The sequence below is a fragment of the Patella vulgata genome, chromosome 7 (genome assembly GCF_932274485.2).
Source record: "Patella vulgata chromosome 7, xgPatVulg1.2, whole genome shotgun sequence".
Lineage (NCBI taxonomy): Eukaryota > Metazoa > Mollusca > Gastropoda > Patellidae > Patella > Patella vulgata.
In genome coordinates, this window is record NC_065885.2 from 55627806 (window position 1) to 55646397 (window position 18592).

Genomic DNA, 18592 nt, shown 5'->3' on the forward strand with positions numbered 1-18592 from the left:
TGTATTTATTGCGCATGCTCTCCAGATAAGAATATGGCGTCACCGTTTGACACGACTTGTTGAATATGTCTAGCCTCTTTCTTCGAGTCCCTTGTTACAAATGACACTGAAACGCATTATAGTACACGATTCGTGTACCAATTGGTAAAATGTTTATTTTGTCTTAAATATTGAATATCAGAAGCCCATCTTTTCCCGGTAAGATCTAAACATCAATATTGATTTAAATTGACAAAAAATTCATGTTTTCAATGTCGAAGACTTTGGATGATTTTGAATTAAAGACTTAACTACTTAATATTAAAACTGGATCTTTAAACTCCAATCCAATTATTAAAACTTTCATCTACCGATAATTAAAATTTGATCTTCAAAACTTTGATGTATTTGAAATTTGATCTTTAAATTTCTCTTTCAATTAATAGTTTAGTTTCAATTAATGAAAGGGGGTCACACCTCCACATACAGAGTATTAACTTCCTGACATCAATGAAAATGAAAGACTTGTGGATATGGATTTATAATTTCATATTACAAGTACTTCTATACAATCAATTATTTTACTTCACTATGAATTAAAGAGAAACTTCAACTCTCTGAAACGATATGAAATGGGGCTTAACTTCCTACTTTTCCGCATCACTGGGCCAATGATGATGGGCATATGCCATAAAGTATTCTATGAGGGAAATTTGTCTTGACAGCGACATTATGACATACACTCTTAGTTCTATTTGTCAGGGGATCTTTAACATGCTAACAAAGTTATACATCAATGGTCTAATTCCTGCACAGCTGACAAGAGAAAGCAGGCATGAAATCTTAAGGAACTTTCTCGGCCAATACCAAGATCAAATCCGGGATCTTGTGACTAGTGAGCCAGTCCCATTTACAATGAGCCATCATGGCTCCAATCTACATCTCTAATTTGTTTTGTTTATATATAAAATGACATCAACTAAAATTTTGGAGTGTACACTGAATGATTTCTTCTGACGCTTTAAGTTTTATATTACATTGATATTTCAGAAACAGATGAATGTTGTGTCACAACTTCAATGTAGTAAACACTGAATTCAATCACAAATATTAGATATCAGTCATTTTATTTACTGGGTGGTGTTCTTAATTAAACATGTTCATTAGAGTAATTTGTTTACTTTTCTCGTCAAATCAAAACATTGCCTTCAGCCACACTTCTAAATGAAATGACAAGTAGGTAATGATAAGTTGTTGTTCAAACACATTCATATTTTAAAGAGAGAGAGAGAGAAATGGGGTTTAATGTCCACACGACACAAACTAGGTCATTTTGGGATTAACATGTGGTTTACTGTTTTATTTCAATAATTCACCTGCGTGTAGGGGTCTTTAGCAATGGAAGGAAACCGGAGGACCCAGAGAAAACCCACAAGGTTAGACAGGTGACCCTACTCCTTGTCACGTACAACCGGGTAATCCAAAACCACACCAGTTGACTCACTGACAGACTTTATGATACAGTGCGCGCCACTAACCATTCAGCCATCCAACCCCCTCATATTCTAAATGTATAGCTGTTAGTGTTAAAGAGGCATTACATAAGAGCTAGATCTTTTCTATTGCAGGGGCCTGTTTCACGAAATTTTAAAATCCAAATTTTAGTAATTTGATTGGATAATATTAGATTGATTTTAGTGCTTAGCCAATCAAAATTGAAGTATCTACTAAAATTTGGATTTTATCTTTAGTTAAGATTACGAGAAACAGGGCCCAGGTCTATATTTTGGCTTCAAATATTGTATAAAATTTTATTTAGACATGTCGTCACATGGTTGACAAGCCTATAATTGACTCTCTAGACCATCTGATGGCCAAGATTTAAATGACTGGAACACCCGCGAGATTTCAAAATTTAATGATAAAATGAATAATGGAGACTTAATGTCGATTGTCATGTACCGTTGTTATGACAATAAACAATCTATGCTACATCTTGTCCAAACTTAACACTCATAACTTCGCTCAGAATAAAGTAATTTGAATGAAATTTTCAATATATTCATTTTTCATTATCTATTTTTGAAAACTATTATAGAGAGAATGATTGAGATGGCCTGACTAAATCAACATAATACATTATTCAAAAGCATTTAATTATAATTTGGGGTACTTTGAATCCCTTCCAAACTACAAAATTGTGAATACGGAATCACTTAAAGAAATACCAGCATCGTTAAAAAAATGGTTCAATTCCATTCAGTACTGTTTAATTGAAATGTTTGTAGCATTCATCAGTAAATATATCTACAGATTATCATTAAACATACATTATGCAAGAGCTAAATCTGCCTATTGCAGGTCTTTCTTTAATCCTGAAATAGTTTCTAAATTATTAATTAGACATTAATTAACTTATCCAGGCCATAATCAACTCTCAATGGCATTGGATTTCTCCGATATTAAATACATTATAACGGTTCCGACATATTTTGATTTAATCTAAAAATGGAGGAGCGAGACTTAGCTTCGAACAACCAGTACGGTGGTTGAAATTATTGCACACGTCTTGTCAAACCTTCAAGGGCTAATATCTTCGCTCGCAATAGAGTAATTTGAATGAAATTTTCAAATTATTCATTTTACATGATCAATTTTCGAACTATTATAGCAAGATTGGTCAGCTCTATATCCAAATCTTACATAATGTATCTTTAACTGTATTAAACACATAAAAGTTGGGTAAAACTTTTGATGGACCTTGGTTTAATAGAATTAAATCAAAACCGAGAAATTATCTACCATAGATACTTTGGTTGTGTTTCCTTAAAGATACATTATGGGAGATTTGATAACGAGTTGGCAGTTCTCACTATAATAGTTAATAACTAGATAATGTAAAGGCAATTTACTGAAAATTTCATTCAAATTGATCCACTATGAACCGAGAACTAAGCGACTGAAATTTCAGCCTAGCCCAGATCATCATTACTCAAGTCGGTACTCTGTACGTTAAACAGCATAGTCTCGATTATCTATTTAATAGTTAAATCGAGAAGGGAAGTTATGCAGTAAATCGACTCATAATCCACCTAAGATTGCAGGCTAGCGATGCCATCTAGAGTTGGTTATGGTCTGGATAGGTTAATTAATGTCTAATTAATAATTTAGATAACCTTTCTGGCCTAAAGAAAGACCTGCAATAGACAGATTTAGCTCTTGCATAATGTATGTTTAAATCAAATGCTAAATATTCAAAATGAGTATATTCTAGCGAGGACTGAGCCAGGAAATTTACATATTTAAATATTTAAACTATTTCATTATTATAAAATCCCTTTTATCAAGGCTTTCTTATGGAAAACTCTGAGTCATCAATTTCATCCTCATAAAATACGGTCTCAATTTGATAGTTTCCATATCCTTTAGCAAGGCCGCTGTATCAGAAGAATATAAAGGTATAATTTATTCTGTATGGTTTGAATAGTTTACAAAAATAGAATATGTATATAGGACAAAATCACTTCCTGGTTTAAGTGTATATCATAAACTAATATACAATCTTTGTACCTAATGACTCATAACTATTGAAAAGCTATGATTCAGGATATCACAATTAAATTAAACTTTTTATTTTGAGAATGAGAACAATGCATGTAGAGAGAGAAAGGAGTTAAAGGTCCCCTCGACACTAACTACATAAAGGTCATTTTGATTTTGAGAATGAATTTAAATGTACATTATGCAAGAGCTAAATCTGCCTATTGCGGGTCTTTCTTTAAGCCTGAAATGTTTTCTAAATTATTAATTATCCAGGCCATAATCAATGGCATTGTATTTCTCTGATATTAAATCTTACATAATGTATCTTTAAGTGTAATGAAAACTTAATCATCAGAAGCTGTGCATTGAATGACTTTCCATCTTTAAGTCATAAAACACGTACACTGATTTAAAAACACTAGCAAGCTGAGGTTCAGCAGATGTGAGCGTAAACATGGGACAAATAAAAGTTTAGCTTTTCAACCATACACTGTATACACAGGATTAACCAAAACATGGCTGCAATAAACTGGATAAAGACATGTTTTTTTTTGTAAATTCTTATACGGCATTTAGTAATAGAATATATAATATTAAAACATAATTTATATGGAAAACAATTACTGAGTTTCTTTTGCACAAGTTCCTCTTGTCGTCCTTAAGTAAATAATGACAGTGTAATTAATGGCAAGAAATCAAATGGTTTTTTTTGATGAAAATAGAAAATTGTCAAAATTCAGATTAGTTTTTTTTCTAAATCATTGTATAGGCAATTACAAAAATATTTAAAGTAGCTAAGTCTCCAACTCAATATCATCCAAAATCTTCCACATTAAAAACACCAATTATTTGTCAGTTTAAATCAACATTGATGTTGTGATCTTACCGGGAAAAGATGGGCTTCTGATATCCAATATTTAAGACAAAATAAACATTTTACCATTGTACACGAATCGTGTACCATAATGCGTTGTCATTTTTAATGCGGGACAAGAAAGAACAAGACTAGAGATTCCATAAGTCATGTCAAGCGCTGACGCCATATTCTTATATGAAGAGCATGCGCAATAGACTGGAATAACCAGATGCTAAAGATTGATATTCGACTGAGACTTTTGGCGCATTTCGCCGAACATAACTGATTTGAAATTAGAGTAAAACGGAAACGATAGAGTGTAAATCAGTTCATATACATTCAGATAACATTATTGTATGCGTTGCGACTCATTTGTGTCAATTTCTAGATCCCAAATATTAGCGATTTAGCTCCTTTAAACTATAGAGAAATTTAGAAGACGGAGCCATTCACATCTTTCTGTCTACAAGGTATTTTCTGTTAGGGGTTTACTAGAGAATCCAGGAGAATTGCACAACACAACATAGACAAAACAAATGAAACATGTACAATAACACAACACAATTAGATACATATATGAAACTGACCACAAGAATTATTTATTCCACAAATTAACATTTACCTTTCAGGTGTAGGGTCTTCGGAATTAAATGGATATTTCAGTTCAATAATTTCCCCATTCCTTTCCTTTAATTGTTCCTGATTTTCCATATAATGCTGTACAAGTTCCGATAGTGTAGCAAACTTTTCTCCGCCATATAGATCATAAAAATCTCCTGTATTTTGTATCTTAATGTGGGTGACCTCACCATTTCGCCTACAGTTAAAAAATAAATAATAATTACATATGCTTCATTGGCTTAATTAGCAATTAGAAAAGATTAATAGGACCAAAGATGCATGTAATTTAATATAAATCATTGTCAGTATTGAGGTATATTAATTATCACGTGATTAGATTTCGTTCATAGCCCTTTAGGCATTATTTTTAGCATCTTATTTTCATTTTGAAGCTTCAAGGCATCCCATAATACATAGGTTCCCAACATTTTCCACTTGCACACCCTGTCGGATATTTAACAAGTCTTCGAAGATCGAAATGAAAAAATGAAATGAAATGGGTTTATCATTAGTTCTGACGGGGCTAATGAAGACAGGCATACACCATACAGTGTGCTATGAGGGAAATTTTGTCTGGGCAGTGTCACTATGACCTACTCTTATATCGTATTCCAACTGCCAAGGGATCTTTTACGTGCACATCAATGTGTACACAGGACCTCTTTTTTTGTCCAATCCGAACAACTAGACAGCTGTCTTTGTCAAGCTCTCTGTTCTGCACTACTGACATGGGGAAACCTCATCGGAAAATCCTGATAAACTTTCTTGGCCAATGCAGGGATCAAACACGCGACCTCCAGGCTAGCGAGCCAGCATCTTACCCACTTAGCCACCGTGACTCCCACTCTTCGAAGATCCCCACATCTTCATTTACTCAGATTTGCCATTATTATTTTCCTAACATAAATCTTTGATAAACCCTAACATGGGCTATCTAAATCTAAATAGTATCTGGTACAATCAAGTCTCATTACTTTCAGAGTTATCATGTTTCAAATCATCGACAAATCAAATTACTTATATCTAAAATGTACTTAGTCCAAGGTCGCCAACGAACTTAGTTAAGGCATTGATGGATGAAACTATATGCCAGGTTTCATCACCATCACTCAGTTAGAAGCTTAGTTAGTGTGTCTCAAAGACTAGACTAATCAAATTGCTTATCTCCGCTCGGCCAAAGTAGAAAATTCTCATCAGTGAAATCAAGTCAAGAAAACCACCTTTTGAACATGTACAAAAGGTTTACCATCTTGATGCATCTAAAGACTAAAGTGTTTTGAAATATTTGAATTTTACATGTATCTTCAAACATTGAAGTGAAGAACTTATCTAACATAAATTTTATGTTTTAATGTTAATTACACTTACTAAATTAGCTGTAATCTAAAGATCTATTTTCAGCCCTATTTTTGTTTAATTAAATAATACAATAACAACTGAAATGGGCAACTCATGGTGTCTCTTCAAGTACATGTATATATGTCCAGAAATATTAGTACAACCGTAAAGCTGCACTACTTTGTTTCACGGTAAACGATGAAAAGATAAAAGGTATGCCGACAAAAAACTGATTATATATATATATATATGTATATGTATGATGGTTATATATGCATGTGAGAGGGAAATGGGGTTTAACGTCCAATCGACACAAACTAGGTCATTTTGGGACTAACATATCATTTAATTTTATTTCAATAATTCCCTTGTGCATAGTGGTCTTTAGCAGTGGGAGGAAACCGGAGGACCCAGAGAAAACCCATGAGGTTGGACAGGCGACCCTACTCCTTGTCACATACATCCAGGGATTCGAAACCACTCCAGTTGACTCAATGCCAGGCCTTATGATACAGCGCGCACATGCTAACCATTCGGCCATTCAACCCCCCTATATATGTATGTTAAAATATATATCAAATAGGAAGTATGAATCTAGAAAGATCTTTACAGCTTGAATGTTATAATCGATTTTAAATTGTTATTATTATAGCCAACAACAGCTATATAAATGTTATTGATATTTAATATAGTCAAGTGAAGGAAGGTTTAAAATCACATAGTTATACATCTGTGCAATGTATAATTTATTAATGATTTGTAGGTTATATAGAGAAGTAAGGCAATTCTTCTGGCAAAGATTTGATTTTTCTTGGTGTTTAGGATGGGAGAGAGAGAAATTTGGTTCCAATCGACACAAACTAAGTAATTTCGGGACTAACATGTGGTTCAATCTTATTTCTATGTAGGTGTCTTTAGCAGTAGGAGAAAAGCGGAGGTTAGACAGGCGACCCTACTTGTCACGTACAAGCGGGGGATTGAAATGATGCCACTTGACTCAATGACAGACCTTCTGATCCAACGCACACCTGTGTTCCCTCCCTGCCCAATCCAATAAAACTAATCCTTTAGTTGTATTTAGCGATCGGGAACCTATGTTCAACATACAATTATTTTGAATTCCTACTGTCAAGGGTTCTTTTACGTGTACACCAATGTGTACACAAACAACTATATGTTGCCCCTTGCTAGGTGGAACCTTGTCAGAAAATCATTCTAATACACACTTTAGCAATGGTAAGCACCTATAATTAATTTAATTAGCTTACCGAACTGAAAGTGTAAAATCGCCCTCTTTACTACGACTAGGTCTGGCAAGGAAGCTTCCATCTGCACCCCGCTCTTGTAGTAAAAATTCAGCATCTTTACCACTAATATTAGGATGGAACCATCTGTAATTAACATTAATAAACATAATCAGAAACTTTACTCAGATATACTAGCAAAAAATCTTAGTTTTAATAACTATACACAGTATACCACACATAATTTATAACAAGGCTTGGTGACAAACATTACACACCCAGACATGAATCACACTACTTTTTATCTGTAAGTCGGTTACAAAGATCTAAGGTGTATATTACATAACGGAAGTACAATGTATAATAATCTTTGTGACCATCCAATCATGTGACTTGTCATGCATCATTTTGGGACACCCCAACCTGTTGCATACCCCAACCCAATATGTTACTATAGTACTGAGAAATCTCTAAATATTGTGAAGTCATATATATTTATATTGTAAAAGTTCATCAATTACTTCTAGCATACATTGGCTTAATGAACATCAAACCAAACACATGCTTCTAAATATGTACATGTTGCCGACTTAGAAATAAAAAAGAAACTTAAGTTACTGTAGACTGTAATAATTTAAATATTTTATAAACAAGCGATTGCCATGCAAGATACGCCCACAATTTGCAAGAGATCAGAGGCCATAATCCAGGAAGTTATGGTTCGATATGCGCGGATATCGACAGGGACAGAGATCTTTGGGTTATAAGCATACATTTCTATTTTCATTAAAATCGGATAAAAATTGTGACTTCTAGAGGGTCCAAAACCTTGGTATTAAATACTTTTACACTATTTGCGTCCTTTTTGTTGGTCAGTTTCGGTCAGATTTTCATGAAATTCGAACTCAACCATCATTGTAACGGTAATATATTTAAACTTTTTTTAAATGAATAAAAACTGTGACCTCTAGGGAGTCCACAAGCTAAAATTGTGATTTTTCTGTACAATTGGGGGCCATAATCCAGGAAGTTACAGACCGCTATACAGTTGTATGCAAAATACTGAAAGGATCCGAGTTCTTTGTGATATTTATAAACATAAATTTAAAGTTTCATCAAAATCAGATCAAAATTGTAACCTCAAGAGCGTCCACATCCATAATATACGTGTACCATACCTTTATACTAGTTGCGTATGAGGAGCGGCCATTTTGTTGGGCAGTTTCGGACTGATTTTCACGAAATGCGAACTCAATCAGCATTAAGGTAAAACAGCGATATGTTTAACATTTTTTAAAATCAGAAACAAATTGTGACCTCTAGGAGGACAGCAATCTAAAAATGCGACTTTTCGTAAATTCAGGGGCCATAATCCAGGAAGTTGCGGACCTTTAGAGTGTCCACTATCTAAAAATGTGATTTTTCGTACAATCAGCAGCCATAATCCTTGATGTTCAGACACAACATACTAGCTACTGTAGACATACATGTACCGATATATTGTAAGAACTTGACATATTCAAAATAACTTTGTTTCTATACATATATTATGTTATACAGTAATATTTCACACACTGTCTGTATATATTATTATTTATTCTAGGACCAGGAAGTTCATACATAACATAAATGCTTGTGTTTGGATATAATTAAAGTTTAAAGTGACATATCAAAATGGGTCTTAAAATTCTATTTTTCCAAAGCAGTGAGTCAGATATTTTTTTTTATACCAAATTTAGGCTTTATTATGACGTGACATTATTCACAAGATTACCTCTGACAGCAAGCAAAGTTTCTATTTAACAGATTCATAACATGCATATTATTTTAATGTTTTTCAGTTCATTTGAAATTTTGTGTTGCACAGAGAATAAATTTCAAGTAAATCAGATGATACATGTAAGTTTAACCTCTAAGCGTGTCCACAAGATTTTTGCAATGTCCTCAAGGACCGTAACTCTGACAGCAATACTAGGAAATCATCACATAAATGTATCAATCCACAATAAAATATACCCAAATTCATTATTCAACATTTAATTCAGAAAACAAAACAAGGTTATGGACAGTTGACTTTCCTGGTTTGGATTCAATTAGAATTGTACAAAAAGAAGGGAAATGAACCAATATAATATTGGACTAATATTCTTTTTATAGATTCACCTCTCACAATATTGTAGTTTGCATGGTATTTAAAATCTCACAAATAATGAGAGAGAGAGAGAGAGAGAGAGAGAGGGAGAGAGAGAGAGAGAGGATTTAACGTCCACTCAACACAAGCTAAGTCATTTTGGGACTAACATATGGTTCAATATTATTCTTTTAATTCGCTTGCACATGGGGGTTGGACAGGTGACCGTACTCCTTGTCACATACATGTGGGGAATTGAAACCGCGCCACTTGACTCAATGATAGCCTCAATGATGCAATGCACACTCTTTCAAGGACCCTCAATCAGCAAAACCATCAATTACTGTCATACTATCAACTTGGTTAATTCAGCTGTCATTATGATTAAAATAGAATGTGTCTCGGTAACAATTGAAGCTAGATGTATTATATTCACTGACCAACCTTATATAATACTCAAATTAGAATGACATGCCATTTAAAATTCTGGTTCAAGATTATATAATAGGCTAATAAACAAAACTATTCTGGATACTGAATAGAATAGCTGTCACGTAGAATACCGTTTTAAAATAACTGTAAACAAACATTTTAAATGGTACATACAGATGACTCACTACAACAAGTTTGTTGTTTATGTCCCACAACTAAATTCCATACAGCTACATGTATGCCATTTTTTACTGATGTATTGAAAGTTGTAAGATATTGTAGTTCAGTGATTACCAATGGTAGTACCATATTAAAATGTCAATATGTGTACAAGTACAAAGGAGATTTAATAACTGAAATAACTAAAATGAAATGGGGTTTAACGTAACTGAAATAAAATGTTGTTTTACATCCAACTGTTCTGCTCCGACTGGGGTAATAAAGACGGACATACATCATATAGTGTGCTATGGTTATGAGGGAAATTTTGTTCGGACATCGGCACTACGGCCTGCCTTAATCTTATATCAAATTCCATCTCCCATGGATTCTTTAAAATACATGCCAATGTGTACATCATAGGACCTAGTTTTTTGGTTCTATACGAACAGTTAAACGTTGTCCCTTGCCAGACCCTCAGTCCTATGCCACTAACAAGTGGGAACCTTTGCCGCAAAATCACAATGAACTCTCCCTGGCTAACACCGTTACACCGGGATCGAACATGGGACCTCCAGTTTAGCAACCCAATGCCTTACTCACTGAGCCACCGTGGCTTCCAAGATTTAATAACAAAATTTACTATACACATTTTCTGCAATACAGAAATGACAACATTTTCACTCAGTTTTCAAATACATTGTTTTATTATTTAAATTGATTTAAAGATGCATTATGTAAGATTTGTAAAGAGAGCTGGTCATTCTCGCTACAATAGTTCAAAAACAGATAATTAACAATGAATATATTGAAAATTTCATTCAAATTACTGTACTTTATTCTGAGCGAAATTTATATCCCTGCTTCCGATAGTCTAGAGGATTGATTATGGGCTTGTCATAAATGCCTAAATAATAATTTATAACATTTGAAGACAAAATAAAGACATGCAATAGGCTGATTTAGCTCTTACTAATACACATGCATCTTTAATAATTGTATGGAAACTCTTTATTTGATTAATTCCTTAAAATTCATACAAATAATCGCATGTTTTCACTGATGGCGTAATAAAATGATATGTATACAGATTTGTTACTTTATTGAAAGTTCATATTTGATGACACCATTCAAGATTTAAAAGGGCCAATCCCAATAATATTTTGGAGAATCAAACTGCTTTTTTGTGTTAAAATCCTTTAAAATCTTTTACCTTAGGGCCGAGCAACAGATTCAATATACAATGTATGTGATACCTTTTCAAACAACTTAAACCTGTCAGTCTTAATCTGAAAATGGAGACCGGTGTCCCAAGATATATTATGCGGTGTCTGGATAAAACTAAGCTTTTATTTTATAAAAATAATGTATAGGTGAAATTCACCTCTGAAGGAACAGGAATCGATTATAAAACCCAATGAAAAAATTGACCCGAAATCTTAAAATGGTTACGTGTCCGGATAAGCTGTTGTGACGTTCACTTCCAAACCACTGAATATTTTGAGCTGAAATTTTGAGACAGGCTAAATACACTATTCTTCTATATTTTGGCGCTTAAATTTCATACGTACTCGGACTTTTATTTTTGAGACTCGGTTCAAATCGGGATAGTCTTTTTAAGTCCAAAATCTTATATAGAGGGTCCTTAAAAATATGCAAAATTGTTCTCAAATAAGATTTTTCTTCAGAAAATGAATTTCACAATATATTGTAATTAATACGTACAATGTATCTTAATAGACCTAGTTATATTACAATATACATGTACATGTACTGCAAAGCACAGCTCAAAGAATGAAATCCAACTTGATTGCTCTATTCTTATTATAGGCCTACAGTTGGTAAGTTAAATAGAGGTTTTAGTATTTTCTGTCATTTTTAACCATATATGAGGAGTAGCAAACTGCACTGCCGTACACTAATTATTTTGTTGATGGTTTATAAATGAAAGAAATGGGGTTTAAAATCATAAGTACTGTTCTGCTCCTTCTGGTCTAATGAAGACGGGCATATGCCATACAGTGTGCTATGCTGCTACATGTATGAGGGAAATTTTGCCTGGACAGTGGCGCTAAAGCCTACACTTATATATCAAATGTGTACACAGGCTCTCAGGGTTTTTGTCCAATCCAAACGACTATATGATGTCCCTTGCCAGGCTCTCTGTCCTGCACCACTGACATGAGGGAACCATGTCGGAAAATCCTGATGAACTTTCTCGATCCACACAGGAATTGAACAAGGAACCTCGCATTTAGCGACCCAAAGTCTTACTCACTGAGCCACTGTGGTTCCCATGATGGTTTATATGAAAGAGTAAACATATCTTAACAATACGCAATTTGCAGTAGTGTGGTAGGCTTGTCTACTGACAACATACATGTAATTCACTCTGGGTGAAGTGTTATCCTTTCATTGGGTGAATGGTTTTACCATTTTATTCAAGAGCACTGCATGAAATTGACAAATAAAAATTATATCAGAGAATTAGAGCAGTGTGATCAATGTATTCACAGCATCGTGCAATCCATTCACACATTGAATCAACTATCCACTCAAACTCAATTTAGTTACTTCATTCAACTGACAGTGCGCATAGTGGGCTGGCGATGTATAATAACTTAGAATAGGCTACCAGTACACCAATTCGGTATCTACATGTATAATACACTGTATAGGCCTAACCATTTTTAACAGATCTCTTGTCTGTAATTCTAGTAGCGATGCCAAACGCCGCTAGAGGCGCTGGCTGTCCTATTATTGGTGTGCTAAAAAACCTGACCGAAAAATGTACCGTTTCTACTACGGGGGCTCATGAATATTCAGGAAGTCAAAACGTGGTCACGTGGCACTTTTCCGGAACCTGGTGAGCTGAAGTTAGCGGACTGCCATAGCAGGTAAGATTTTGATCGAATTTTCGCTTATTTTTCTTGTTTTTAATTTTTAAATGTACCGTAATAGAAACTTTGAAAAAAAGAGCATTCCGCTCGAGATATCGACATTTTTGGATAGCCTGGTATATATTTTGTATAGTTTGAGCTTTTGTTTTGCCAAAATCCCCCGTAGGAATTGGCAATAAGACGGAAAGTAGAACCGGGGAAGAATCAGGGAAAGACAACTCTTGGTAGGTGCGTGTATGGGATCAGACCACAATGAATGATTTATTTTTTTTTAACCTAACTTTTGCAAACTTAAGTGTGAACTATTTAGATGTTTTTGCAAATTTAATAACATTACTTGTAAAAAAAAATGGACTTTTGAGAAAAATATATCCCCAAATATTGAAATAAGACTGACTTGGCATAGGCAAAATGAAAATGTGTATCTCATTTATTTTAAAGCTTATATTTACTATGGAAGAAGAGTATTCACAACCATTATTCATAACAGATTCTGAGGAGAGTGAAAAAGAAATTGGAGAAAGTGAATCTCAAGTAAGGCATTTCAATCTGTACTTTAGGACAATTATTATACTATGTTTATTTGATGCAGCACTCTTTTATTATAACTTTAAAAAACATAATTGGAAGAGGCCAGGGATTATATTGCTCTGTTCCAAATCAATTTTATTTTCCAGGCACAGACGCAAGCTCCAAGATTCATGCCACTTTTCACTCCACGCTTTAGTTCTGAGAATACAGCATTGATATTTTTTATCACTGTATGCAATTTTTTACTCATTGTTGTACATCTTTTTTTTTAAAATTTTATAACCAGAGATATTTGTTATTTATAGAGAAGGGGTGATTCTTTCTTTAATAATGTCATAACATTCGATTACTTATACATGTAACTTTTTGTATTTGCATATGACTTTGATGACGTCCAGTCATGCCAAAAAAGAAATTATTTTGTCATGTGTAATCCCTGTGATTATATCATATATTGTTAATTTTTTTAAGTTTTATATTTTTGGTTTTGTAGTTGGTAGTTTTCATATGATTGATGTTGATCATGATACACAGTTTTGTTTTCTGTTATTTTTAGATTTAGGTCATAAGTTTTCACCCAGAAAAATTCTGTTATTTATTTATTTTTGTTGATTTTAAGTTTTATTGATTTTGTTAATTGAAATAAAGATATTTTTATCGATCATAATACTTGTGATTTTCCATTCCTGAAACAACTATTTTTGTCTGTGTGTTTTGCATGTGTATGTATCCAGGAAAAGACTGTGAATATTTTAATAGCCTCTAGACCTACAGGGGGGTTGGATGGCTGAATGGTTAGCGTGCGCGTGCTGTATCAGAAAGTCTGTCATTGAGTCGACTGGCGTGGTTTCGAATCCCCGGTTGTACGTGACAAGGAGTAGGGTCGCCTGTCCAACCTCGTGGGTTTTCTCCGGGTCCTCCGGTTTCCTCCCACTGCTAAAGACCCCTACGCGCAAGCGAATTATTGAAATAAAATTAAACCCTATGTTAGTCCCGAAATGACCTAGTTTGTGTCGAGTGGACGTTAAACCCCAATTCTCTCTCTCTCTCTAGACCTACAGTTGACCCGTGACCTTACACTTTCTGTATGACCTTGACATGGTATAGTCAAAAAATGCAATTCAAGTAGCTGATGCCTAATAAAAAAACACGATAACAATGTGAAAACATTATTTGTGTATCTATCACATCAAAAAACGGGTTGGGTAAATATTTCAAAGCCCTGGGACTTCTACATGGTTTGTTATTAACTATCACGTCATTTTTTTGCTGTGACCTTGAACGAAAATTGTCTCGGTCGTAAGTTTGAGAGTCTGTAGCACACACACTATATAACCGAAGAGTCTCCCGATAATTTGATTCAATCCAGTACATCTTGAACTTCAAATTCTGCAAGTTTCGTGGATCTACCTATTATAGTGTCTGAGATATTAGCTTCGGTCATGTTTTTTACGTTTTTAAAAAAAAGCCGTATTTTGGTGCCTCCAATTCGCGGTCTTCAAAATGCCATAACTTTTTTAATTTTCAATATTTTTTCAAAATTCTTTCAGATTATTGAATCTAAATAGTTGACGCTTGCAGTGCAATAATCATATTAGAGACATTTTGTGTATTTAAAAACCCTTTGGCAACGCTAATTCTAGCTTATATAGGCCTACAGTGTAAGTTATATTATATAATTTGTTTATTGAAGTTGGATCAACTAAGAAAAAAGAAAATATCTGCGGAACTAAATTCCAGATAGGATTAGGATGAACCAAACTTTGCAAACACAATAGCTGAATAGGGCTATCACTGTGGCCCGGTTTGTACCAGTGCTACTAGCAGCATTGGTTGCCTACAGTACAAGTACAACCCGTCCCTTCACTTCACACTTGGCCATGCTACCGTGTGTAGGCCTACCAGTATATTAATATTATAATAAGATAACTTATTATTATACAATCTAAGAATAAAAACCATTGTGATCGCAAGTTCAGTTGATCACATTTTAAGATCTAATAATAAACTTGCTCGCAATTAACGTAAAATCTTATAGCCTACATAACATGACCCCACTATTACTTGACCTGACCTGAGGAGTCTGATTTCTGAATAATCGGCACTCCGTAGAATATTTGTTGACATTTTATTCCACCGTACCTGTAATATTTGACACCATTAGGTGTCTACTTACTTGCGAGACGTCATTCTCTGGTTATTAGCTTGTATAAATTGTCACCATAAAATATGTCCTGACTGAGTTTCTAATCTAATTTGAAAATTCAACAAAAACAAAATAACAAGACTTCTACAGTCTGCTAGGCGGAAGTAATTTAGAGCCTCGTTTTGGAACGTGGTATATTACTAGAACTTCCGCCAGGCATAATAAATTTTAAAATCGTGATTATTCTTTTATAATAAACGACAGTTTTTATTTACAAAGTATGAAATGGATCTATTGATTACATATCTACATTGCCATTGGTTTAGCATGAAACTAGTTATGACCCCGGCAACTAAGACATAAAAATATTAACACACTGAGTGACACTGATTTATCTCGTAAGGCTACTATGCAAAGAAATTCAAAAAGGTCCATGGGGCTCATGACCGATGAGTAGAGGGGCTCAATTAAGGTGCGTGGAAATGGATACAGGCCCCGATTATCAGGATCATGGATGATATAGAAAAAATAAAAATTAAATAGATATTTCAACAAGAAACTGGCCCCATAAACTTGGTATAAATCTTCTTGTTTTTGTTGCAACATTCTCTTAAAAAAAAACAACACAATAAGGCTTCACCAATTTGGGTAGCATTCACTTAAAAGATTAGCCAGCTTGTTCTTTAGACAACTGTGCATTTAAATGTGGATGTATAAATAACCATTGGAACAAGCACGACTCTAGATTGGAAGAGGGTTCATCCGCATGAATTTAAAGACCCCCAAACCACTGCAACTTAAACAAGTGGCTGCGATACAAGATGCAAGGATAGATGGAGTACATAAACCAGTAAGGAACTGAGATCTTTGGGATACAAACATATACTTTAAGTTTCTTCAAAATCGACAAAAATTGTGACGTCTTCGTACAATATTTGCGTAAAAGGAGTGTCCATTTTGTCAGGCAGTGTGTTTTTGATTTTTCCAAAATTCGAAATTCAACCTTTATTACGGTGCAACAGTGACAAACTTTTTTTAGAATCAGATAAAAATTGTGACCTCTAGAGGGTGGTCCAGAAGCTAAAAAGGTGATTTTTGCGTACAATCAAGGGCCATAATCCACGAAGTGATGGCCTGATGTGTGCGAATATTGACAGGAACCAAGATCTTTGGGATATAAACATATATTTTAAGTTTCATACTTTTGAACTATTTGCGTTCAAGGGGCAGCCATTTTTTTGCAGTACCGGTCCAATTTTTACAAATTTTGAACTCAATCATCATCAGGGTGTAATGATGATATAATTAAATGATTTTAAAAATTGGATAAAAATTGTGACCTCTAGAGAGTCCACAAGCTAAAATCGCAATTTTTTCGTACAATCAGGGACTATAATCCAGGAAGTTACAGTTCGATATGCGCAAATATCGAAAGGAACGTGTTTATTTTATATCCCTAAGATCCGATTTTTATCCGATTTTAAAAAACGTTTAAATATAGGCTATCACTACAATGAAGTTTGAGTTTGAATTTTGGGAAAATGGAAACATAACTGCCAAATAAAATGGCCGCTCTTTGTATGCAAATACATGTAGTGTAAAAGTATGTGATACGAAAGTTGTGGACCCGCTAAAGGTCACAATTGTTGTCCTATTGTGATGAAACTTAAAATATATCTTTATATCCCAAAGATCTCAGTTCCTTTTGATATTCGCGCATTTAAGACCATAACTTCCTGGATTATGGCCACACATTGTACAAAAAGTCACATTTTTTTTTAGCTTGTTCTTAATCCATATCTTGCAAAATGTGGGCGTATCTTATATGGCAACCGCTGGTTTATTATCTATAATTGAACTACATGCAGGCACGGGGGGTGGTTTGGGGGGGGGGTGCGAACCCAGTGCATGCCCCCGCCCCCTTTGGTGGCGAACAATTTTTTGCCCCATATATTCTCGCGGGAAAGGAGAACAAAAATACTTAAAAATGGTAGTGATCCCCTTCGTAAGTCGGCGGTCCCTGTGTCCTGTCGTGTCATTATGCGCCCTTTTATGCCTGTAAAGCATCTTCAGCTTCTGAAATCTGTTGTACAAAAATATCGCGACAATACTCTGGGCCCTTATTCACGAAAACTTAAACTAAGATACAATCAAAATTTTATGAAATACTGCAATTCGATTGGCTGACCAGTAAAATCAATTTGCATATATCCAATTTGCATATTGGTCAGCCAATTGAATTGCAGTATTTCTTAAAATTTCGATTGTATCTTAGTTTAAGTTTTCGTGAAAAAGGGCCCAGGATTGTACTCACTTATTCATCTACAAGTGCGTTAGTGCGAGTGTTGAGCGCACGAACTCGGCTTTGTGGTTTGTTAAGTCTTCATATCGTTCCACCATAGGGGAGGAACGGTTTAACGCATTGGTACTGCTTTTTGTGCACAAAGATATTCATCTCGATTATGACAAAATCATCGACAAATATGCTCGGAAATATCCGAGACGTATGCTGTTCGTGAATCCACTCACTGAGGGATTTGACTGAGTGAATTTTGGATGTGGTGACATGGACGCTGAAATGAACCAATCTCCGTCAATTGTTGATTTCTTTCGTTTGATGGCATGATCTCTGGCGCGGTTCCATTTTTTTAGGGAATGCGGCATCAATGATCACCCCTCAGCTGGTAGGTAGGTACTGAAACTCATGTTGCC

General features: G+C 34.5%; 1 protein-coding gene and 1 long non-coding RNA gene across 2 annotated transcripts in view; one reads left to right on the forward strand and one right to left on the reverse strand.

Moving 5' to 3' along the window:
- The window catches only part of LOC126826804 (tyrosine-protein phosphatase non-receptor type 11), a 39389-nt gene extending 23335 nt beyond the window's left edge, over positions 1-16054 (reverse strand). The window contains exons 1-3 of the mRNA XM_050555892.2: positions 15911-16054; positions 7606-7728; positions 5001-5195 (exon numbers count right to left, since the gene is read on the reverse strand). Of these exons, the coding sequence (XP_050411849.1) occupies positions 5001-5195; positions 7606-7728; positions 15911-15924 (332 nt within the window). The 5' untranslated portion in view covers positions 15925-16054. The remainder of the gene's footprint in view (positions 1-5000; positions 5196-7605; positions 7729-15910) is intronic.
- Positions 13115-14333, forward strand: LOC126826853 (uncharacterized). The gene is made up of 3 exons (XR_007682423.2): positions 13115-13200; positions 13645-13737; positions 13881-14333. It is a non-coding gene; the product is annotated as an uncharacterized LOC126826853 (long non-coding RNA).
- Positions 16055-18592: the final 2538 nt, after the last annotated feature.